At 40.5% G+C, this 26,663-nt stretch overlaps 1 protein-coding gene across 5 annotated transcripts in view; it reads right to left on the bottom strand.

Moving 5' to 3' along the window:
* HTR7 (5-hydroxytryptamine receptor 7) overlaps positions 1-18,519 on the bottom strand; it is a 99,591-nt gene extending 81,072 nt beyond the window's left edge. For all 5 annotated transcript variants that reach the window (XM_064269585.1, XM_003409242.3, XM_064269586.1 and 2 more), the window contains exon 1: positions 17,822-18,519. In XM_064269585.1, coding sequence (XP_064125655.1) covers positions 17,822-18,369 — 548 coding nt within the window. In that variant the 5' untranslated portion in view covers positions 18,370-18,519. The remainder of the gene's footprint in view (positions 1-17,821) is intronic.
* Positions 18,520-26,663: the final 8,144 nt, after the last annotated feature.

The raw sequence follows: 26,663 nt of genomic DNA, 5'->3' as shown, positions 1-26,663 counted from the left end.
GCATCTACGAGCTGAAAATTAATTTTAGAGATAAGCAGGTATGACTTCCTTCAAAGAGAGAGGGGATCCAGACAGGCCAGAATGCACCCTGTGCTGCTGATCACAGCAGAACTAAAGCCAAGAGCAGAACTCAGAACTTGGTAGGGAATGAGTCATAGTACCTGAAGAGGAAGCAAGGCTTCAGCCAGATACCAGTCAGACCTAAATATTACAGCTCTTGCAAATAGGCCAGATGAGTTACTGTCTCCACGAACAACCCAAAGATGACCTCTGCCCTCACACAGGAAGCTAAAAATGAATGGTTGTCAACGGCAATAAGCAATAACTGCATCTGTTCAGATTAATCATTCACCGACGTAAATCAAAATACATCTCACAAGTTGTCATCAAATACTTTTGTCCCTTTAATCAGAAAACAAAATATACGGAAAAACACCTCAAATATACAGGGACACTTTAACAATAAATTAAGAAGTGAACATTTGTGTAACTACCACTCCAGTCAAGAAATAGAACATTACCAGCATCTCAGAAGCATGCTTCTCTGATCAAAATTCCTTCCCTCCTACCTAGAAATAATCACTGTCCTTGTCCTCATAATACCTTTCCTTAACTTCCTTTAACATATTATCATTATGTATGTCCCTAATCATTGTTTGTCTGTTTCAAATTTTTATACAAATGAATTACATAATATATATTCTTCTGTACTTTTCTTTCTCTCCTTAGTATTAGCTGTGTGACCTCAAAGTTTTTATAGATAAAACTGATATGATGCTTGACATCTGATTTGAAACAAGGAGAAAGGAGGGAGAAGTTGAAGAGTATACACTGAATAAATTGGCCATAAATTGATCACTGCTGAGCTGAGTGGCAAATATATATATTCACTTTTACACAGATTTTTAAATTTTTATAATAAAAAAATATGAATTACTTTATGAGCTTTATCTGGTTGCTGTGTGTTATGGATTGAACTGTGTCCTCTGAAAATGTGTGTCAACTGGGCTGGGCCATGATTCCCAGTATTGTGTGATTGTCCACCATTTTGTCATCTGATGTGATTTTCCTGTGTGTTCTAAATCCTACCTCTATGGTGTGAATAAGACAGAATTAGAGGTAGTTATGTTAATGACACAGGACTCAGTCTACAAGATTAGGTGTTGTTGTTGTTGTCAGGTGCCATCGAGTTGGTTCTAACTCATAGTGACCCTATGCACAACAACGAAACACTGCCCGGTCCTGAGCCACCCTTACGATCATTGTTATGCTTCAGCTCTTTGTTGCAGCCACTGTGTCAATCCACCTCGTTGAGGGTCTTCCTCTTTTCTGCTGACCCTGTACTCTGACAAGCATGATGTCCTTCTCCAGGGACTCACCCCTCCTGACAACATGTCCAAAGTATGGAAGATGCAGTCTCGCCATCTTTGCTTCTAAGGAGCATTCTGGCTGTACTTCTTCCAAGACAAATCTGTTCATTCTTTTGGCAGTCCATGCTATATTCAATATTCTTTGCCAACACCACAATTCAAAGGTGTCAATTCTTCTTCTGTCTTACCTTATTCATTGTCCAGCTTTCACATGCATATGATGCAACTGAAAATACCATGGCTTGGGTCAGGCGCACCTTAGTCTTCAAGGTGACATCTTTGCTCTTCGACACTTTAAAGAGGTTCTTTGCAGCAGATTTACCCAACGCAATGCATCTTTTGGTTTCTCAACTGCTGCTTCCATGGGTGTTGATTGTGGATCCAAGTAAAATGAAATCCTTGACAACTTCAATCTTTTCTCCGTTTATCATGATGTTGCTCATTGGTCCAGTTGTGAGGATTTTTGTTTTCTTTATGTTGAGGTGCAATCCATACTGAAGGCTGTGGTCTTTGATCTTCATTAGTAAGTGCTTCAAGTCCTCTTCACTTTCAGCAAGCAAGGTTGTGTCATCTGCATAACGCAGGTTGTTAATGAGTCTTCCTCCAATCCTGATGCCTGAGTTGATGTTCAACCATTTCAAGAGGTGGCGTATGATCAGGAACCGATGGTACTGAAGGAAGAAGTCCAAGCTGCTCTGAAAGCACTGGCAAAAAACAAGGCTCCAGGAATTGATGGAATATCAACTGAGATGTTTCAACAAACAGATGCAGCACTGGAGGTGCTCACTCGTCTATAACAAGAAATATGGAAGACAGCTTCCTGGCCAACTGATTGGAAGAGATCCACATTTATGCCTATTCCCAAGAAAGGTGATCCAACCAAATGTGGAAATTATAGAACAATATCATTAATATCACATGCAAGCAAAATCTTCCTGAAGATCATTCAAAAATGGCTGCAGCAGTATATCAACAGGGAACTGCCAGAAATTCAGCTAGTTTCATAAAAGGACATGGAACCAGGGATATCACTGCTGATGTCAGATGGATCCTGGCTGAAAGCAGAGAATACCAGAAGGATGTTGACCTGTGTTTTATTGACTATACAAAGGCATTCAACTGTGTGGATCATAACAAATTTTGGATAACATTGTGAAAAATGGGAATTCCAGAACACTTAATTGTGCTCATGAGGAACGTTTACATAGATCAAGAGGCAGTTGTTCAGCTAGAACAAGGGGATACTAATTGTTTTAAAGTCAGGAAAGGTGTGCGTCAGGGTTGTATTCTTTCACCATACCTATTCAAGACTCGGTATCTTGAGTCAATCTCTTCTGAGGTATAAAAGAGAAAAGGGAGCAAAGAGACAGAGAGACCTCATACCACCGAGTAAGTAGTGCCAAGAGCAGAGCGTGTCCTTTGGACTCAGGGTCCCTGTGCTGAGAAGCTTCTAGTCCAGGGGATGATTGATGACAAGGACCTTCCTTCAGAGCCAATAGACAGAGAAAGCCTTCCCCTGGAGCTGATGCCCTGAATTTGGACTTCTGCCTACTAGACTACATGAGAGAATAAATTCCTGTTTGTTGAAGCCATCCACTTGTGGTAGTTCTATTATAGCAGCACTAGATAACTAAGACACTGTGTTTAGTTATGTCATTGCTGTATGCCATCAAGTCAATTCTGACTCATAGTGACCCTACATGACAGAGTTGAACTGCCCCACAGGGTTTCCTAGGCTGTAATCTTTATGCGAGCAGATTGTCAAGTCTTTTCTCCCTTGGAGTTATGGGTGAGTTCAAACTGCCAACCTTTCAGATGGCAGTCGAGTGCTTAACCAATGCACCACCAAGATCCTTTTTCAGCTATAGTTTGTCAATTTTTGTTGCTATATTGCAGTGGTTTTCAAAGTGTGGTTCCAAGACCTGGAGTGTCAGAATCTCCTGGTAGAGATTTGAAATGCAAATTCTTGGGTCCCACCCCAAACATACTGGATCACTGAAACCACTCTTTCCCTCAGGGTATTTGCCAAATTCGGTGAGGAGTAAGGGGCTAAGGATTCAGGCAAAGAGCTTCAGCAAAGAGTTGCTATTAAAATGCAAAAATACCAGAAGAAACTTTGACAGTCTCATGGGGTTAAAAAAAAAAAAACACCAAACCCAGTGCCCTCGAGTCAATTCTGACTCATAGCAACCCTATAGGACAGAGTAGAACTGACCCACAGAGTTTCCGAGGAGCGCCTGGCTGATTTGAACTGCCAACCCTTTGGTTAGCAGCTGTAGCACTTAACCACTATGCCACCAGGGGTTAGAGAGACAAAAATTAGAAACTCGAGAGGCCAAGATCTCGGTGATAATGGAGGGGTAGAAAACTAAACCCAGTGCTTTCCTGGTACTCCCCTCAAGACATATGCTAAATTCTGAAGCTAAGAAGCCAAGGAGAAAGCCTCCCAAAAAGCTTTCAGTGGGACTTTTTGAGATTCTCACAGAGGCTGAGGAAATAAAAATTAGAGTTTGCGACTAGTCAGAGGGAGAGGTCATTGAGAACACATAAGGCTCTAAGATGAAAATTGAAGAAGGTTACATCATTGAAAGACTGAGCTTTGTCAAAATAAAATACAATCTACAGTCATTTGAATCCTTAAGTGGATTATTAGTCAGTCTTCCGATTTGCCTGTCTAGGAGCTATTTTCCCTGGAGAAAAACAGCATCACCCAGGACATCTACAACTTTTCATACAAAATCTTGAGTATACAATCAAAATTTACCATGCATGCCAAGACACAAAACAAAAACCCAGAGAAACAAACAGATTATACAAAGAAACCACAAGTGATCCAGATAATGGAGTTAGTAGACAATGTGTTTAACTATGATTAATACACTCAAAAAATATATTACAAGATGGGGAAGTCAGATGAAAAGGTATAGAATTTCATCGGAGAATTAGAATCAATAAAAAGAATCAAATGGAAATTCTAGTACAGTAAAATACAATAACTAAAATTAAGAATTCAACAGATAGGTTGAACAACAGATTAGACACATTGGAAGAGATGATTTATAAATTAGAAGTCGGGTCAAAATTTTCCAAAAGTGAAGCACAGAGAGAAAAGTAAAATGGGAAACATAAAAAAGAGTGTAAGAAATGTGTAGGATATAGTGAAAAGGTTAAAATTATGTATATTTGAGTATAAAAAAGAGGAGAAAAAGAATGAAGCAACAAAAAAATTTGAAGTGAGAGGGCGAAGCCAACATGGTGCCTTAGACAGATGTACCATGCCACCCCTCTGCAGCAAATGCAGATGTAACATTTTCCAGGATAGACTACACTTTGGGCAATGAAGCAACACTCAATAAAATACAGAAATCAACATAATGGAAAGCATTCTCTCTGATCATAACATCATAAAACTAGAAGTTAATGACAGGAAGAACGAGAAAAAAAAATCAAATACATGAACTCTGAATAAAACCTTATTTTAAAAAAACTTAGAAGAAATCAAAGAGGGAATCCAAAAGTTCCTAGAATCAGATGAGAATGAAACCACATCATACCAAATCCTTCAGGACACAGCAAAGGTAGTGCTCAGAGGTCAATTTGTAGCAATAAATACACACACTGAAAAAGAAGAATGGGCCAAAATAGAAACATTAGCCCTACAACTTGAACAAATAGAAAAAGAAATGCAAAAGGAACCCACAGGCGCCAGAAGAAAGGAAATAATAAAGATTAGAGCAGAAATAAATAAAATAGAGAACAGAAAAACAATAGAAAATCAACAAGAACAAACGTTGGATCTTCAAAAGATCAACAAAATCAAACTACTGGACAAACTGACAAAAGAAAAACAGGTAAGGAAGCAAATAACACAAAAAAGAAATGAGATGGGGGACATTACAATAGACCCAACTGAAATAAAAAGGATCAGGGCAGAACACTACAAAAAATTGTACTGCAACAAATTTAGGGGAAATGGACAAATTTCTAGAAACACACTAAGTGGTGTGACTGATTACTTTTGTGTGTGGCCTTTCTTGCCATGGTCTTATAACTCCCACCCAGGTGACTGGGTGGGACTGTGTGATAGGGTAACTGTGGCCTACAAAGAGGATTGGTCAGTTTTGCCTTAAAAGAGAGCCAATTCCAAAGCAGAAAGAAAAGCCCACCACCACCAAAGAAGGAGAGACAAGCAGGAGGCAGTGCAGTGGGCTTCCCTGCCCACAAAGAGAGAAAACTAAGTGCCTTTGGGGAAAGGCCTAGAGTCAAGGAGAGGCATGCCTGTGAGTGTGGTTCGGAACAGGCTGTCCTGATGGAAGAACTGTATTCTGAGTGTTCCTGAGCCTGAATTTTAACTGTTACATCCCTAATAAACCCCATAATTGTGAGTATGGCCTGTGAGTTCTGTGTGGCCACTGCAATGAATTATCGAACCCAGCAGAGAGTGCTATGGGAGGGGCAGTTGGTGTCAGAATTGTTGAAGATGGTGGAAAAAGGAGGCATGTTTGACCTTCACTTCATGGGAATCAGCCTTGGGATGTTGATCTTGGTTCTCCTTCCCTCTTGTGAAGTTACAGGAGGTCAGACACTGCCCCTAAGCCATTTTTACAAACTACCTAACTGAACTAACACAAACTGAGATAGAAAACTTAAACAGACCCATAACAGGAGGACAGCAGAAGTGATAAAAAAAAAAAATTTCCCAACAACAACAACAACAAAAGCCTTGGCACAGATGACTTCACTGGAGAATTCCACCAAACATTCAGAGAAGAGCTCACACCAGTACTACTAAAACTATTTCAGAGCATAGAAAAGGAAGGAATGCTTCCAAATTCATTCTATGAAGCCAGCGTAACCCTGATATTAAAGCCAGGCAAAGATATCACAAAAAAAAAAATCTCTCATGAATACAGATTCAAAAATTTTCAACAAAATTCTAGCCAATAGAATTTAGCATCATATCAAAAAATAATAATAATAATATAGCACAACCAAATGGGAGTCATATCAGTTATGCAAGGATAGTGCAACATTAGAAAATAAATCAACATAATCCTTGACATAAATAGAAAAAAGGAAGAGAACCATATGATCATCTCAATCGATGCAGAAAAGGCATTTAATAAAGTCCAATACCCATTCCTAATTTAAAAGAAAAAAACTCTCAAATAGGAATAGAAGGGAAATTCCTCAGCATAATAAAGCCAGGAAACCCTGGTGGTGTTTTTGGGCCAGGAAACCTTGTGGTGTAGTGGTTAAGTGCTATGGCTGCTAACCAAAAGGTCGGCAGTTTGAGTCCACTAGGTGCTTCTTGGAAACTCTATGGGGCAGTTCTACTCTGTCCTACAGTGTCACTATGAGTCAGAATCGACTCAAGGGCAACGGGTTTGGTTTGGTTTTTTAGTATACAAAACCAACAGCCAACATCATTCTCAATGGAGAGAGGGTGAAAGCATTTCCTTGAGAACTGAAACAAGACAAGGATACCCTTTATCACCACTCCCATTTAATCTTGTGCTGAAAGTCCAAGCCAGAGTAATAAGGTAAGAAAAAGAAATACAGGGCATCCAAATTAGGAAGGAAGAAGTAAAACTATCCGTATTTGCAGAAGATATGATACTATCCATGGGGAAACCCAAAGATTCCACAATGAAAGTACTGGAACGAATAGAAAGATTCAGCAGAGTAGCAGGATACAAGATTAACATTCAAAAATCAGTTGGATTCCTACATAACAACAAAGAGAACTTCGATCAGGAAATCAGGAAAACAGTACAATTTATAAAAAAAATAAATAAATAAAAAACCAAACCGGTTGCCACCGAGTAAATTCCGACTCATAGAGACACTATAGGACAGAGTAGAACTGCCCCATAGGGTTTCCAAGAAGCACCTTGTGGATTCAAACTGCTGACCTTTTGGTTAGGATCCCTAGCTCTTAACCACTACACCACCAGGGTTTCCACACCATTTATAATAGCCCTAAAAAGATAAAATACTTAGGAATAAAAATTAACCAGTGATGTAAAATACCTATACAAAGAACACTACAAAACACTACTGCAAGAAACCAAAAAAGACTCACATAAATGGAAAAACATACCATGTTCATGGGAAGGAAACCATGGTGGCGTAGTGGTTAAGTGCTATGGCTGCTAACCAAAGGGTCGCCAGTTCAAGTCCGCCAGGCACTCCTTGGAAACTCTATGGGGCAGTTCTACTCTGTCCTATAGGGTCGCTATGAGTTGGACTCGACTCAACGGCACTGGGTTTGGTTTTTGGTTTGGGTTCATGGAAAAGAAGACTGAACATTGTGAAAATGTCAATTCTACCTAAAGCAATCTACACATACAATGCAATCCTGATCCGAATATCAATGGGATTCTTTAATAAGATGGAAAAACTAATCACCAACTTTATATGGAAAGAAAAGAGGCCTAGATAAATAAGCAATATTGAAGAAGAACAAAGTGGGAGACCTCACATTACCTGATCTCAGGGCATACCACACTGCTTCGGTAATCAAAACAGCCTGGTACTGGTACAATGACAGACACATAGACCAACGGAACAGAACCAAGAACCCAGGCATAAATCCATCCACCTACGGCCAGCTGATATTTGACAAAGGCCCAAAATACATTAAATGGGGAAAACCAAAAAAATAAAAGAAAACCAAAGCCGCTGCCATCAGTCAATTCCAACTTATAGAGATCCTATAGGGCAGAGTAGAACTGCCCCATAGAGTTTCCAAGGAGTGCTTGGTGGATTCGAACTGCTACCCTTTTGGTAAGCATTTAACCTCTATGCCACCAGGCTTTCCTTAAATGGGGAAAAGACAGTCATTTTAACAAATGGTGCTGGCAAAACTGGATGTCCATCTGTAAAATAAATGAAACAGGACCCATACCTCACACCATACACAAAAACTAACCCAAACGGATCAAAGACCTAAATATAAAACCTAAAACAATAAAGATCATGGGAGGAAAAACAGGCACAACACTAGGGGCCCTAATACATGGCATTAACAGAATACAAACCATAACTAACAACATACAGACACTAGAAGATAAACTCTGTAACTGGGGGAGAAAAAAACCATTGCCATTGAGTTGATCTCGACTCATAGCAATCCTACAGGGTAGAGTCGAACTGCCCCATAGAGTTTTGAAGAAGCACCTGGCAGATTCAAACTGCCGATCCTCTGGTTAGCAGCCATAGCACTTAACCACTACACCACCAGGATTTCCATATAACTGAGAGCTCCTAGAAATTAAGCACTTATGCTCATCAAAAGACTTCACCAAAATAGTAAAAGGAGAACCCACAGATTGGGAAAAAAATTTTGGCTACCATATATCTGACAAGGGTCTAATCTCTAAAATCTATAAAATACTTCAACAGTTCAAGAACAAAAAGACAAATAATCCATTTATAAAATTGGCAAAGAATATGAACAGACACTTCACCAACCAGACATTCAGACAGCCAACAAACACATGAGGAAATGCTCAGGATCATTAGCCATTAGAGAAATGCAAATCAAAATTACAGTAAGATTCCATCTCACTCCAACATTACTGGTACTATTAAAAAAAAACAGAAAATAACAAATGTTGGAGAGGGTGCACGGAGAGTGGAACTCTTATACACTGCTGGTGGGAATGTAAAATGGTACAACCACTATGGGAAACAATATGGCGCCTCCTTAAAAAGCCTAAATAGAAATACCACATGATCCAGCAATCCCACGTCTAGGAATATATCCTAGAGCTTTCACGTGAATAGACATATGCACACCCATGTTCACTGCAGCAGTACTCACAATAGCAAAAAGATGGAAACAACCTAAGTGCCTATCAACAGATGAATGGATAAACAAATTACAGTACATACACACAATGGAATACTATGCAAGACAAGGAAGAATGATGAATCCCTAAAACATCTCACAATATGAATGAATCTGGCAGGCATAACACTGAGTGAAATAAGTCAATCACAAAAAGACAAATATTGTATAAGACCACTATTATAAAAACTGAAGATGTTTACACGCAGAAAAAACAATCTTTGATGGTTACTAGGGTGGAGAGAAGTGGGGATGGAAAATCACTAACTAGATAGTAGACAAGTGTTAACTTTGGTGAAGGGAAGGACAACACACAATATAGGGGAAATCAGCACAACTGGATCAAGGCAAAGCCATAGAAGCTTCCTAGACACATCCAAACACCTTAAGGAACTGAGCTGCTGCAGCTGAGGGCTAGGGACTGTGGTCTCAAGGTCATCTAGGTCAACTGGCATAACATAGTTCATAAGAAATTGTTCTACATCCTACTTTGGTGAGCAGCATCTGGGATCTTAGAAGTTTGCAAGCAGCCATCTCAGATACATCTATTGGTCCCATACCATCCAGAGCCAAAGAGAATGCAGAAAACCAAAGACACAGGAAAATATTATTCCAAAGGACAAGTGGACCACATAAACCACAGCCTCCACCAGCCTTAGCCCCAAAGAACTAGATGGTACCCAGCTACCACCTACCAACTGCTCTGAAAGGGATCATAATAGAGGGTCCTGGACGGAGTGGTTAGAAATGTAGAACAACATTCAAATTCACAAAAAAAGACCAGACTTACTGGTCTGACAGAGACTAGAAGAACCCCTAAAATTATGGCCCCTGGATACTTTGCTAACACAGAACTGAAGCCACTCCCAAAGTCCACCTTTCAGCCAAAGGTTAGACAGGCCTATAAAACAAACAATAACACACATGAGGAATGTGCTTCTTAGTTCTATCAAGTATATGAGACCAGATGGGCAACACCCGCCCAAAAGTAAAGAAGGCAGGAAGGGGCAGGAAAACTTGATAAATAGACATGGGGAACTTGGGGTGAAAAGTGGGAGAGTGCTGACACATTCCAGGGATTGCAACCAATGTCATGAAACAATTTGTGTATAAATTTTTGAATGAGAAACTAATTCGCACTTTAAACTTTTACCTAAAGTATAAAAAAAAATTTAAAAATACATATTTGAAGCAATAACAGCAAACTGATTAAAGGAATCGATACACAAATTCAATAAGCACTAAGAACTCCAAGCAGGAAAACAATAAATAAAACCCACCCCTACTGAGTTAATTCTGACTCATGACAACTCCATGTGTTACAGAGTAGAACTGTGCTCCATAGGGTTTTATTGGCTATAATCTTTATAGGAGCAGGCTGCCAGTCCTTTTTTCCATGGTGCTGCTGGATGAGCTTGTACCACTCAAATAAATACTAACCTTTAATTAGTAGTCAAATGCAAATCATTTGCGCCACCGAGGGAAAACAACAGAAGAGCAATAAAAAATAATCAATAAAGCTAGACCTAGGAACAGTGTAGAAAAAATGTTGGAAACTAAAGACAGAGAAAATCTTAAAAGCAGAGAAGTAACCTTCAGAGGAGTAATAATAATGCTGACTGATAGATGATTTTTCCACAGAAACGGTGGAAGCTTGAAGACAATGGAATGTTTTAAAGTGCTGAGAAAACACACACACACACACAAAACCCTGCAAACCTAGAATTCCATACTCAGAGAATTGAAGGTAAAATTAATACACTTTTAGATAAATAAAAACTGAACTCATTACCAGCAGACCCTCATTAAAATATATATATATATATATCTTAACCCAAAAAAAAACAAACCCAGTGCCATCGAGTCGATTCCGGCTCATAGCAACCCTATAGGACAGAGTAGAACTGCCCCATAGAGCTTCCAAGGAGTGCCTGGCAGATTCGAACTGCCAACCCTTTGGTTAGCAGCCATAGCACTTAACCAGTACACCACCAGGGTTTCCATATATATCTTATGATATATATATATTTCTTAGGGAACTAAAAATAATGACACAAACAGACATACGTACACCAATGTTCATTGCAGCATTATTTGCATAATAAAAAGGTAGAAACAACCCATGTACCCATCAACAGATGAATGGATCAACAAAATGTGGTACATATATACAATACTACTCAGCCTTAAAGAAAAAATTAAGTCCTGTTACATGCTATAACCTGGATGAACCTCAAAGACATTATGCTAAGCAAAAGAAGTCAAACACAAAACTACAAACATTGTATGGTCTCACTTATATGAAATGACAAGAACAGGTAACTATATAGAGACCAATGGTTACTAGTGGTTACCAGGGATGGGAGGGGGAAGGAGAGAAATCACTCACTGGGAAGTAGTGAATTTCTGTCTCTGGTGATGGAAAAGTTGACATCTACTAAGGGCAGTGATTACACAACCACACTAATGTAGCTGTTATCATTAAGCTGTATATGAGAAAACAAAAGGGAGGTAGCCAAATGGCAAATAAAGTGTTTTTATATAATTTTACAACTATAACAGCAACTAAAAAACTTTTTTAAAGATTGTATCTCTTGACACTACTTAAAAAAAAAAGTACAACTAAACACTTCATGGGATTAGTTTCCTTGGCTCGAAGGCTTAGGGTCATGGCTTCATGGGTCTAGCCAGTCAATCGGCCTAACATTGTTTTTGGAGTTTCTGTTCTACTTCCTAGTTCAGTGAGTAGCAGCTGGGGTCTTAAAAGCTCATGAGCAGCCACCCAAGACAGAACAATTGGTCTCTATTTACCTGTGACAGCAGACAAAGAAGGAGACCCAAGAGTCAAAGAAGGAAATGAACTGCAGGCTTAATTGCCTCCGTAAGCTATTACCTCCATTACCATTATCATGAGACCAGAAGAAATGGATGGTGTCCAGCTACTATTACTGAACATTTTAATCGAGGACCCAACAGATGAATCCGGAGAAAAAGTAGGAAACAGAACTTCAAACTCAAATGGAAACCAGACTTACTGGATCCATTGAGACTTGCGGAGACCCCAAAGCTAATGTCTAGAAATAATCTTAAAGCCTTGATTCAAAACTATCCCATGAAGCTGTCATTAAACAAGAGTTTAGCCCAATTAATAAAAAATGTTTGCCTTGAGCATAACGCTCTTACAAAGAATTATACACATGAGCTTAATCTGAAAACAATCTAAAATACAGATAAGAACTTTAAACGATAGACAGGATAATTATGGTGATGAAACAATACGGGTGGAGACAGTGAGAATGGTGACACAATGTGAATTATGTAGCCAATGTTATCGAACTGTTCATGCAGAAACTGTTTGGTTTTGTATATTGCCACCAAAAATAAATAAAATATATTTAAAAAAAAAGAATGAATACTGATTATTTAAAACAACAATAAAAATACTATCTACTTGGTTTTAAAAATATGTACTTAAAATGCATGGTAACAACACAAAAATTGTGAGGGGATGGATGGAACTAAAATCCTTTAAGGTACCTATAAGGTACTTACCCAAAAGAAATGAAAACTTGTCCACAAAATGACTTGTACACCAATGTTCATAGCAGAACTCATAGTAATAGCTAGAAACTGGCAATAATTCAAATGTGCCTCTACAGGAGGGTGGATAAACATATTATGGTATATTTATACATTGTAATACTACGAAAGAAAATTAGTTGCCATTGAGTCAGTTTGGACTCACGGTGACCCCGTATGTGCGGAATAAGTCTGCTCCATAGGCTTTCGAAGCTGTGACCTTTTGGGAGCAACTCACCAGGCCTTTCTTCCAATGTAATTCTGGGTGGGTTTGAACTGCCAACTTTTCAATTAGTAGTCAAGTGCTTAATTATTTGCACCACCCAGGGACTCCTACTCAAAATGAATGGACTGATAAGCTAAAAATTAGGGATCAATCTCAGAGACATGACATTGAGCAAGAGAAGCCAGATTCAAACGAGTACATACTACACAATTCCATTTCTGTAAAGTTCTAGACTGAGCAAAACTAATATATGATGTTAGAGGTCTGACAACAGTTATCTTCGAGAGAATCAGAAACTGGGATGGGGCGGGTAGAGACCTCTGAGATGTTGGTAACCATCTATCTCTTGATCTGGTGGTTGATTACATAGATGTGTTCCCTCTGTGGAAATTTATCATGCTCTATGCTTAGGATTGTGCATTTTTCTACATGTAAATTGTATTGCAATGAGAAGTTAAAAATATATTTCAAACATAAAAAAGTTACACAAACAGTAACAAGACTGTACCCATCACCAAGATCAAGAAAATTTACCAACATAGTTGATCTGTGTGCTGCTCCCTGATTATACCCGCCTCCTCCCGACCAGGCATAACTGCTCTCCTGAATGTAGTGTTCACTATTCTTCTGCATTCTTTCATATTTTCACTCCTTCTATGAAAACCAAGAGCAACCCAGCTGCTACTGAGTCGATTCCATCTCACAGTGACCCCATGTGTGCAGAGGAGAACTGCTCCACAGGGTTTTCCAGGCTGTGACCTCTCAGGAGCAGATCACCGAGCCTTTCTTCTGAGTTACCTCTGGGTGAATTCAAACCACCGACCTCTGCACTTAGCAGTCGACGGCTTGACCGTTTGCACCATTCCTTATCTGTTGTTGATGCTGTGTGTGCCATCAAGTCAATTCCAAGTCATAGCAACTGTGTAAGACAAAGCAGACCTGGCCTACAGGGTTTCCTAGGCTGCAATCTTTAAGGCAGCAGATCTACGGGTTTTTTCTCCCACAGAGCCACTGCTGGGTTTGAACTGATGACCCTTCAGTTAGCAGCTGAGCATTTAACCATTGTATCACCAGGGCTCCTCATTCCTTACATAAATTTCCCTAAACAATATATACGGAAAGGAGCCCTGGTGGCACAGTGGTTAAGCACTAGGCTGCTAAACAAAAGGCTGGCAGTTCAAACTCACCAGCCGCTGGTGGGAGAAAGATGTGACAGTCTGTTTCCGTAAAGATTTACAGCCTTGGAAACCCTATTGGGCAGTTCTACTCTGCCCTATAGGGTCGCTATAAGTTGAAATCAACTCAACAGCAGTGGGTTTAGGGTTTTTTTTGGGTTTAAATAATATGCAGGGATCCCTGGGTGGTGCAAAGGGTTAACCTGTCCAGCTGCTAACTGAAAGGTTAGAGGTTTGAGTCCACTCAGAGGTGCCTCAGAAGAAAGGGCTGATGATCTACTTCCAAAAATTCAGCCACTGAAAACTCTACGGAGCACAGTTCCACTCTGACACACACGGGGTCACTGTGAGTTGGAATTGGCTTGGTAGCAACTAGAGAGAGAAACAATATACAGAACTGTTTTACCTATTTTGAAACTGTATATAAAAGGGTAATTTGATTTCTATTTTTACAGAGTCATTCCAAAAGGAGCATGAGGGAACTTTCTGGAATGACAAAAAATATTCTATATCTTGATTGGAGTGTTGGTTATAATGGTATACACATTTATCAAAACTCATCAAATTGTACATTTAAGATCTGTGCATTTCACTGTATGTAAATTTCATCCCACTTTAAAAAAATTTAATAGAACATTCTAGCTTCTTCATAGGGAATGAATGGGAGGTAGACAGAAGTGGAACCAGGAAGGCCATTTAGGAGAACACTGATGACCTGGTGACAGATAAGTGACAAATTCATCCATCTAAAGGGTAAGCAAGTAAAGACAGAATGTGGACACAGTTCTTTGAGCAGCTTACCTGTAAACTGGAGCAGTAGCTGAAGGGAGAAGAGGGGCCAAAGAAGGGATTTTTAGAGATAGAAGGTCAAGGGCTTATCTGTATGCTATTAAACTTGATGCAGTAGAAAGGGAAAAGCTGCAGACAGACAAGAGATGAGAGATGAACGAAGAAACAAAGTCCTTGAGAGGGTGAGAGGGGATAGGATATGAGGGACAAATGGTTTGGCCTTTGCTGGAATACAATGTCTTCTTGGTTTTGAACTGGAAGGAGACAAAAGAAAAGAAGGAGGGGTATACAGATGCAGGGAAGACTGGTGATACAAAGACATGAGAGCTCCCATAAAATGGCGGCTGTTTTTCAGTGACTATGAGTCATCATCCGGAAGAGGTGGGGGTGGGAGTCTTGGAGACGGTGGAGGAGGTTCTACATGGTATGACACTGCATTTCGAAAAGCCTGGAAAAGCAGCTCAGCATCGTGGGCGTGGCTAAAAAAAATGGAAGGTTCCATCTTGAATAGGTTAAATGCCCATCAGATATCTGCATAAGCTCAAAACCAGGAATATTGTTATTCATCTTTGGTTACGCACGCGAGAGGGAACAAATGAAAGAATGAAGCTTCAATATTTTCAAAAATATTTTATTAGCACATATTTATATTGACGGTCATAACCTGCAATGGAACTGAAGAAAACAATCTTTTCAGAAATAACTCACCTAAGATATCAAATATATTTTAAATTTTCTCACGTTTAGTTCAGTGTCTTCTTGGAACAAAAGCAATCTCCATCTTCCCATCTTATCAATTCTTCATTTTATCTGAAAAAATAATATGCTGATCTTCTAAAATCATTTGGGAACAGAATTCACCAATGGGGCAATTCTCATAGGAAACGAAACGATATAACCCATATCCCTATATTGCCACAATTTGTGACAATCATAAGGCTATAGCTGATGAAGCTCTTGCCAAGAAGGGTTAACCTCTTCTCTGCATTTGAGAAGTTCCTGCTGGTACTAAGTCATACATGAACATTGAGTGAAGGATGCCTTTAGCTCACATACAGGAGGCACAGGGTAGTCTTGGGCAAACCCTAATATGCCCAGAAGAACAGAAGCACTGGCTGCGTAAGAGAAAAATCAGCACCAAGTGCTGTTTATTTATCATTTCTCAAATTATGAAATGAGGAAAAAAATATTTAAATGCATAACTTGCAGCATAAATTGTTAGTTGTTTTATCATACTAAATTCCACTTAAAAGGACCCCATTGACACAAGAAGCATGGACTTGGTTGACTGCGCAATCAGACTTCTGAGCTTCTAATTCCTGTTGCAGTAGCCAGATTGTAAGTGCGTATGCTTTTGTCATTCTGAACTACAGTAATTCAGAACTTCAGCTGCCAAGTTTGGAGCTAATATTCACACATACGCAGTTCATGCTCTGATCCTAAAATAATTCCCTGCTTTCCATCAGAAGCCCCCAACTCTAATATATACAATGGCAGGATGGATTTTTAAAAAAATAACCTAGACCTTTAACTAAATGTTGCTACAATGTCTTTTTTCTTGAAAATCTCCCCTTTTCTACCATTCCCTTTAATTAGTAGTTATAAACCCTGGTCAAGCAGTAAAATGAAAGAACATGTTAGATACCAACAAACCACAAAGAGTCCTGTTTACAAGGAGGAAAAGGAGAAAAATCTCGGTTTCATGCTAGACTATCCTTTGAGACACTATCATTTTAAGAGTGGAGGCATCAATTATTTCTCCTAGGCTGACAGGTCTACGCATTTAAAGGGTCTTTAGGTCTGCTGAGGAAATACGCAACAATTTCTCTGTATCATTAAACACGACAGGATACCAGTTCTGTGAGAAGAGAGGTTTTTAAAACACCAGTAGAATTCTGATTGTGACCATTAGGCTTAATATTTCAGTTATAGGGGAAACAGAGAGTCATTTTGTGGCCAAAAGAGCATTGGGACCATACTTCAAATAGTCAATTGCACAGTATTTCTATGCCCAAACACTACCTCCATTTCGGATTCCTGTAATCTTAGAGTCTGAAGAAATGCTGGGAGGGGGTTGGGGGTCTCCTCCTCCAATACGACACTCAAGGCAGGAATTTTTTTTTCCCCAGCATCCCTGACAAGTGGCCAGCCCCTGTTTCAATTACTCCAGTGGGGGAGTTCTCAAGAGAAGGTTCCCGAAAAATATGATTAAAGGCTAGAAAGACCCATTCACACAGCAAGTAAAGCTTGCAGGATAAAGGAAGCGTTGCCAAACACTAAAACCAAACTTTCAAAAGAACGTGATTAGGAATTAGCAACGATAGGGGTTAAACGTTTAAAATATATAGGCCCCCAATTCCCGCTCTATCCTTAGCTCCTTTCATTGGCCGGGGTAGTAGCTCCTACAACTGGGAAAGCAAGGTGGCTTTACCCGTCTGATTTCTTAAACTAAAAAATTACTTTTCAGGCTCGCAGCAAGGGTTTGTCAAGCTGAGAGAATATCAAATCCCTTCCTTCCAAAACCAAGCCAAGAGACCCCCTGCTGGAACTGCTAACGCTAAAACATTCTAACTTTGGTCTTAAAATCCTCACTACAGTAAACCAGAACATTTCGGGCTTTCCTTTCAAAGGTTTAAATAAGCAACGCTGTAACTGAAGTTGGTTGGGGTAGGACTGGTGTGTGGGGGTTGATGTTCTAAGCGCAGCCCTTCAACCGGCTGGTGAAGTCTGGCTCGGTACTACGCACAGGCAAGGCGAGCGCGCCGGGCTGAGAAGCCCGCACATCGCCAGCCCGACCCTGGGACGGGGCGGCCCGGGGGGCCCTTACCTGTCGATGCTGATCACGCACAGAGTCATGATCGAGGCAGTGCAGCACATGACGTCCATGGCGATGAAGACATTGCAGAAGAAGTGGCCGAAGATCCACTTTCCCCCGATGAGGTCGGTTACACTGACAAACGGCATGACGGCCACGGCCACGGAGAGGTCGGCTAGAGCCAGGGACACGATCAGGTAGTTGGAGGGCTGGCGGAGCTTCTTGACTACGCACACCGAGATAACCACCAGGCAGTTGCCCGCGATCGTCAGCAGGGTGATCAGCGTCAGGATGGTGCCGATCACAACTTTCTCGGTTCTGCTGTAGTTGACCTGCTCCACGCAGCCCGAGGCACTGTCAGAGATAGCGTCCCAGGAGGTGGGATCCGGGCTGGATGTTATTTCGGCGGTCCCGTGCACCAGGTGCGGGGACCAGGCAGTCGAGGACGGGTCGGTTGCACCGTCGGGGATCATTTCGGGCAGCCCTTGTGCCATCTCCGGCAGGAGTAAGGAGTGCAAGCGGTCGTAGAGGCTCGGGGCACCGGTGTCGTTAACTTCCATCTTCGCACCGTTATGAGCTGCTGCCCAAGGAACCTGCGCGCCTGCTACGCGCGCTGCGACTGTCGTCCCGGGGGCTTCACCTCGTCTCTTTTGCTCTGCGCAGCCAAGCTAGGGGGCGCGCGCTCGTCGGTGGGGGGCGCCCTCGCTCGGCCTCGGGGCCCCGCACGTCCCGCGCCCCCCAGCCCCTGCGGACACCACGGGAGCGCGGCCGCGCGGGAACTTCCTGCGAGAGGCGCTTCGAGAAACCGACGGGCGCTCGGGACGCGCGGGCTCGCGGGCTCGCGAGCGCGCTGGCCGGGCTCGACTAGCCGCACCGCAGTCCGCAGCCCGCAGCAGCGGTTTGGCTCGGCCGGGAGCGCTCGGGAGGTGGCGGGAGAAGTTGTGGAGTGCGCCCCGCCCCTCGCGCCCGCCGCCGCCGTTCCCCTGCGGCAGCCGCGCCGCGTCCCCGCGGCCACTGCCTGAGCCCCTCGCGCTCCCGGGACAGGCTGCCCCCGCTGGGCAGAGACCACCACTCTTCCAAGCCTCCCCACGGTGGGTGGGGTAGCTAGCGGGGCACGCGCCTCCCGGGACCCCGAGCCTGTTCGCCCCGGGACCTCTCTTTGCGGCGGGAGACTCAGACCCCTCCAACGGGCCAGAACATTCTCACAGTGTGATAAATTAGTAAACGACAATTTGGTGGGGCTTTTTACCCTTAGGTTAGGACCACTTAGGGGGCAGCGGACATTTGAACTCATGGCAAAATGAAGAACCGGGAGGGGGGATTTTTTTTCCTAATTAAAGAATCCTACTTGATTACCACACCAAACAACAAATTGATACTTCCGTTTCCTACTTTGACCACTTACGGGAGACTACGCAGTTGGAAAAGGAGAAGCAGCCGAATGGGGTGGGGGTGGGAGTTCAGAAGAAGAAAAAGGGAGAGCGAGGGAAAGTACGCAATGCTCGGTTGTGGCAAAATGGAGGGTTTGGGGCCCCGGGAAGGTGCCCCCAAGAGGGTTAAACTCGTCTTCCTAACCTTCCAGCCAGCTACACTCAGACCCCTTAGCTCGGAAATTAGACCCTGGCTACCTTTCAGGCTTCATTCAAAGCCTCATGTTGAAATGAGGGTTAATTTTCCCATGGCGTTTCAGAAATCCTGCAGGTAAGGGAAGACATGACCAGTTATGACGTTCTGCAGGAGAATCCTGCAGGTGTCTGTTGATGTAATACCTATTGCCTGAAATCCTCTTGGTATTCAAAACCTGTCAGAGTGGCTGGTTTTTGTTGTTTTGTGAGACTTGCTTCATTCCATTTTGTTTAAAGGTTCTGTTGGAAGCCAGTGGTGATTTCTGTAGTTTAAGACTAAAAAATAATCAAATCTTTGCTTTTCTAGTTAGGCCCTAGTGGATCATAAATAAGAAGAAAAGGAACAGAAACTTAAAAATGTGTCGATCTGAGTACTGAAAATACTCTTGTTCATCAAGGGGAAGGGGGTGTTAGCCCTAGTTTCCAGAGAAGCAAACACAGTTATTGTAATCAGCTGGTAAGTAAGAGTTAAAATTCAAAGCTAGGTTTAGCTTGCTGCTAGGCCCATAATCTTCCTTGTACACAGTCAAAAACATTTTTTAAGTGGAAAAAAATTTCACTTTTTCACAGCTTTTTAACTGTTGCCAACATTTCGGAAGCTCCTCTCTGTGGGACAAGTAAATCAATCCCTTGAGTTAGAAGAAGAGTGCAGATAATATCTAGGCCACAAAGCAATGCTATATAATAGTTAAGGTGGGAGGGAAGTATCCTCCACCTTACTTAGTATTAAACGTAACGTCAAACAAAAGAATAATAGTTTGGAGCTGGAAGGCTAAGAGATTATTTAACCTTTTAATAGAGAGAAGGAATAGAGACTGAAAAGTTTTATAAGTTGTCCAAGATCACACGTAACTATGTTGACACGTCTCATTTATTGATTTTAAGATTTTGAATTGTCTTTTAAGACCTCCTTAAAATTCCTTGAAAGTAGTAAATTTCACAAGATACACTTCATTTTTCTCATTTTATTTATTTTTTTCCTTTAATACCCTAATTAATTCAGCTTACACATTCTGTCTGGCTCTTTGGAATAGTATTCCACATGAATTAATTATACAATGAATTTGAAAACTAATAGTTTTTATTTGAATGCACAGTCAATATAATTTACCGTCTACACTCTTACCAGCCCACTTATAATTCATAGCAACTTCTGATTTTCTTTTGTTTTTTAGTTGTGGGTGTATAAAAACATGCTGAATAATCATTAGAATACTACTTCCAAAATTACTTCCTCTTTCATTTTCAATATAGCATCAGGTCCAAACTCTCTCTTTTATAAAGTTGTCACCTCTATTTCATTATCCTTTGTGATGGCTGAGTGTATTTCCCAAGAAATTGCTAGGTTTTTAATTTATAAGCTGTCACAATACATAAGCACAGTTATTGAAAATCTCGGCTTCTGCAGCATTACCTTGCTTATGTTGAGTTTACATTTCATCTATGATTATATTATGCCAAAATCCTGACAGAACAATCGGGAATTTTTTCAGTTTCCCTCTAACCTTGACTAACAAATACTTGTAACTTCATAAAAGTGCTAAATTCTCATGTATATTTTTTCCCTGATTTTTTCACAAAGAAAAACTAAAGCTATAGCTTTAAAAATTATTAATGAAATCCTAAATGTTCACCTGAATTTGTCATTTGTTTTTGCCCTTGGTCTTCTGTTGTTTTAAAATTCTTATCAAGGTGTTGTTTCTTCCCCCTCCCCCTGCCTGTCCATTCTTTGGCAGTTATGATGGAAGCAGTAAGGAAGGTGTTGGGATCTAAATCAAATTGTATTCTGTAGCTTTTATCCCTCTTATTTCTTGCATTTAAAAAAATAGTAATGTTTTAAAAAGCACCAATTTTTGTCTAGACTCTCACTGCATGTAACAGCAATCTCATAAAATTGCCAATGAGGGCACGCGAGATGTTCCAATTGGAAATTTCCTGCTCTTAAAACTATTCTAGGGGGATTCCAAAGAGTAGCCAAGTCCCACAACATGAATCATCATCTTTATAAAACTCCTTTTTTCCCCCTCATCTACATTCATATGTTTAGTTATGCAAACTCACACATACCCTGCATAGGACATAAGCATAAAACCCATTGCCGTCGAGTCAATTCCAACACATAGTGACCCTACAGGACAGAGCAGAACTGCCCACAGGGTTTCCAAGGCTGTAAATCTTTATGGAAGCAGACTGCTACAACTTATTCCCACAGAGCAGCTTGTGGGTTCGAACTGCGGATGCTGGTTTATGAGAAAATAAACTATCCTGGACATAAGCTGGACAGAAGTTTAGGATAGCTTATTTTCTAATAAACCCGCATACGCTGACAATCTAAAATACTTCAAGAAGCACAAGTAAAAGAAAGTTGCCTATACCCTAGGATTCATTGGCAACCCACTGATCAATCAAGTGTGCTAAGGTCATGCTGACTGGGGTTCCAATAACTCCCCCTGGCTAACACAGCTGACTTCCTACAGGCTTTCACTTCTCCAAATGTTGTCAGTCTCTCACTTTTACACCTCATTGCCTCCTCACTCAACTAAACTAATTGTCTGGGTGTCCGTTAACCCCAGAATTGGATGAGAAAAGCCTAGGAAATCCAGAAAGTCTTAGATAGGTATTGTGCTAAGATTATCATATACAAATATCTGAATACTACCCACTGGCTAATACTAGGGGTGTAGAGCAGTAACAGAGACACAGGGCACAAATCCTAGAGACAATGACTTAAACCTGTCAACCCAGATGTTTGGAGGCCCAGTGGGCATAAAAGCAGGTAGTCTAGGACACAGGAACGTCACCTCCTCTGTGACAATCCCCCTTGCCATAGCAGTTTTCATTCTTTGTAGGCTCTTTCAGGTGTTTTGTTCATGTCTTTATTACAGCACTTATGGGTGTATTATGCCTTCTATTTACATGCCTGTCTTCCCCATTAGACTGTGAACTTCCCAAAGGCAGAGATACTTTGTTATTCCTGCCACAAACTTGAAGTTTCATGTTACTCTCAAGTACATTATGAAGAGAGGCAGAGCCAGATCAGATTCAAACTTCCCTCTCTCACAGCCAAGTTTTCCGCCATTGAAAACTCCAGGGTGACAAAAGGAGCTGCTATGCAAGAGTACTTATTCCTGCCACATGCTAGGGGTTCAGTAAACATTTGTCAAATGAATTCAGTGTTGAATAATGCTCATAACCAAGAGTCGTTTATCATTTAAAATAATCCTTTGGGCTTACAAGTGAATTGTAAGTTTAGTTTTAATTTAGATAACTTATCATTTGATGGTGCTACTTTGATTTATACTACTCCTTAATGCTAACTACAAAAATGTATTTGTTTTTCAATTCCTTCCATGTAAAAATTTCCATTCTCTTCCAAGACATATGTAACCTTTAAACCCCCCCAAAAGGTGAACTAGAAAATCAAAGAACAGACACACTCAAGAGCATTTATTTATTTTATTAATTACTCAACTTTTTAAAAACTTTTTATTGAAATATAAGTGGTACATGCACACCCCCTAGTGGGGAATCTACTCGGCATTGCAAATTCCAAAAAGAACTTCTTAGAAAGCTTTTGTTGAGGAACAAATTGAACATGGTCAGTTTCCCAAGGTCTGAATTTCAAGGACTTCTTCTAATACATGAAAAATAGTTTCTCAATTTAAAGAAAAACAGAGAAAATCAGCATTCACTCCCTGATTGAATCAACTAATATTTATTGAGTATTAATGTCAGATATTGTTTATTGTTTTAGAAGTTCTTCTTTGGACACGTTAAGTTTGAAACCCTATCAGATATTCAAGTGGAGGTGTCAATGAGGCAGATACAAGTTCAGGGGAAGATCCCACGAGAGAAATAATACATAGAGAAGAGGCTTGAGGATTTCAACCCGGGACACTCCAACATCGTGAGGTCAGGGAGAGGGAGAAAAACCAGCAAAGAAGTATAAGGAGAGGACAGTGAGTTAGGAGGAGAACTTAGGGAGATTGGATCCCTAAAGTCAAAGGAAGAAGGTATTTCAAGGAGGAAGAACTGATCAACTAAGTCAAATGCCAAGTAATATTTCGGTGGAGTAAGAGGGATGAAAGCTGGATTGGAATGGGTTTAAGAAGTAAAGGCAAGAGAGAAAAAGGTGACTGGCAGTGTAGACAACTTTTGGAATTTTACTCAGAAAAATAGCAGGGAATTGGAGCAGAAGCTAGAGGGAAATGTGGTATCTAATGAACCAAATAGAAGGAAGAAGGCTTTTGTTGAAGAATTGATAAGATTCTTCTTATTCTTTGCTTTCTGATGCTCTGTAGAATTTTGGGAATCCTCTAGTCTTCAAAATAATATCTGATCTGAAAATCATTACATCTTCATGTCCTCATTTCCAGGCAAACTATATCTGATCAATTCTTCCAATCATTCAATAAATATGTACCAGCTTACTAATTTTTTTTTTTTACTAATAGGCACCAGGAGCCAGAGATGCATACATAGGCAGTTCCTTGCCCTGCAAATGTTCACTGCCTGGAGGAAGAGACAGATAAGTCAAGCAAGACAAGGCATGAACTAAACCTATGGAGACCCAGGGGAAAGAGGCACTAGCTCTACCTGGAGAGGCCAAAGAAGTCATGGAGCTAACATTTCACCTCAGGTGTTTTTTTTTTTTAGAAAGTTCAAGAGGAGACTAGAGAAAAGGGGAGTACGAATCGGATGCAGTACCATAAACATGTGGAAGTCTTGCCACAGCTGTATAGTGTAGAATACCTTGAAGATGGTAAAGGTAGACTTGGGGGAGGGGCGGGGGAGACAGATTATAAAGAAACGTGCCATTCAAAGTAGGCATGAATTTTACTCTGTGCGACAAATGTCATATTATTTTTCTAAAATACCCCATCCTACTTATTTAATGAGAAATTCAACTCCAGTCATTCTTGTGACTTCCTCTGCCACAGCCCCCCACATCCAGATTGCACAACAGACCTAGAGTCTTACACCCAAGGCAGAACATTCTGGAAGGTTGATCTGAATTGTGTTCCTCACTGTTGTCCAAGCCCACATGGTCCCGGGAAGCAGTGCTGCAGCTCCTCTGCCCATCTGGAGCATGGAAGCCTTGGCTGAGGCTGGACACCCAGCATCTAAAGTCCAGCCACCCTGGGTCATCAAGCGTCTACTCCCCTAACAGGTTCGCCCACCTCTCTGAAGATCCCTACTCTCTGAGGAAAACCAAATCACATCTCCTCTCTAATCTTAGGAAATTATTCCCTTCCCCATTTCATTTGAACCTTCCTTCAACAACAACAACAACAAAAATTCTCCAATCCCCAGCCCCTACAATTACCCGTTATTGGTCTGGGATTTTGCCCCCCAGGGAACATTTGCCAATGTCTGCAGACATTTTTGGTTGTCACAACTGAGAGGATACTACTGGCATCTAGTGGGTAGAGGCCAGGGGTGCTGCAAATCAGCCTACATACACAGGATAGCCCCCCACAAAAAAGAATTATCTGATCCAAAATGTCAAAAAGTACTGAGGTTGAGAAACCATGCTATAGGCTATATTTTAAATTGAAAATACTATACAACTTGCGAAATGCAAATATGTAGCTGATTTTTAAAAAATCATTATTCCTTTGATTTAGACTGGAAGTAACACATTTTTTAATCAAAACCACTCAAAATCATTTGCCTTGCTTTTTAACTGACCATTGATGTTCCTCCCAATACCCTCAAACCTCCAAGCAACCACTCTCATTGAAAGGCTAGTAGTCTTAAACAAGTTTATTTCTCCAGACATATTCCTTCAGCTGCTGCAACTGAACATGATTTAAACTAACTCACCATCGCTAAACAACTTTCACTGCTTGTCTAAGAAATGAGCTACGTGAAAACTTACTTTGGTTCCAGCCTCATTTTCATTTTTTGCTTTTGTGAAGAAATTCTGCTATGATGAAATACTGCATTCCAAATTTTCTAAATTTTCCTGAATGTGATTTCCTGTGAATTGGAAATATTGTGATGAGTTCTTGGTCTGGTAAAGCCAATGTATAGTGTCTTCTTTTAGCACAGTTATAGTGTTGTTTCGTAATAAACACAATGGTTTGGTATGTAATTTGATAACAATAATCCACAATTTGCTGTGTGGAAAATACTCAAAGTCTACTTTTATTTTCTTATTTTGATACAATGTGTGTGTACCTATAATAAATAAAATGTTTCAGTATGTTGATACATGTGGCATGCAGAATACTGTCAAGTTCCAATTGTGTTACTATTGCTTATAGTGTGACTAGGAGCAGTGTAAAGCCATCAGGGCAGGCACAAGTTCTCTGTTGCAACTGCTCAATTCTGCCTCCATAGCATGAAAGCAGACAATAGGGAATGAATGAGTGTGGCTATGAGACAATAATGAATGAGACTTTATTCATGGGCACTAAAATTTGGATTTTATAAAATGTTAATGTGTCATGAAATATTTTTCTTTTTAAAAATTTCCTTCACTACTACTAAAGGTATTTTACAGCATAGAAAAGGAAGGAATACTCCCAAACTCATTCTATGAAGCCAGCATAACCCTGATACCCAAACCAGGTAGAGACACCACAAAGAAAGAAAATTACAGACCAGTATCCCTCATGATTGGGTTATCCCTCATGAACTTAGATGCAAAAATCCTCAACAAAATTCTAGCCAGTAGAATTCAAAAACATATCAAAAAAAAAAAAAAAATCACCATGACCAAGTGGGATTCATACCAGGTATGCAGGGATGGTTCAACACTAGAAAATTTTCTTCCAACCATTCAAAAATGTAAAAAAAAAAAAAAAAAAAAAATCAATTCTTAGCTTGCAGGCCATACAAAAACAGGTGGCAGACCAGATTTGGCCTATGGGCTGCAATTTGCCAACTCCTGATTGAGGTTAACTACATGCAAGATATTTGTAAAATTCTAGTATCCCAAAATTATCATATTTAGTTCTCAGTACAAAAACTTCCTTTTGTAATTTTTGTTCACACTAACAGAACTAGTGGAGAAAGACAAATTAAGCAATATTATCACAATGTTTAACTCAGAGTACTTTTTGGGCCATGATCTTCAACTTCACACTTTGGTGATATAATATGAGGTTGGGCCAAACTTTTCATATCTGGAAACCAGTTTTAGAGCAGGACACAGGCTAGATTTTTCCTAGCCCAATGAGTTTCCCAAAGACACACTTTATAAAGTATGAGTAAATCAGTGT

The sequence above is a fragment of the Loxodonta africana genome, chromosome 16, assembly GCF_030014295.1.
Source record: "Loxodonta africana isolate mLoxAfr1 chromosome 16, mLoxAfr1.hap2, whole genome shotgun sequence".
Taxonomy (NCBI): Eukaryota; Metazoa; Chordata; class Mammalia; order Proboscidea; family Elephantidae; genus Loxodonta; species Loxodonta africana.
Note: the sequence above shows the minus strand (reverse complement) of the source record. Positions and strands in the feature narration are given on the sequence as shown.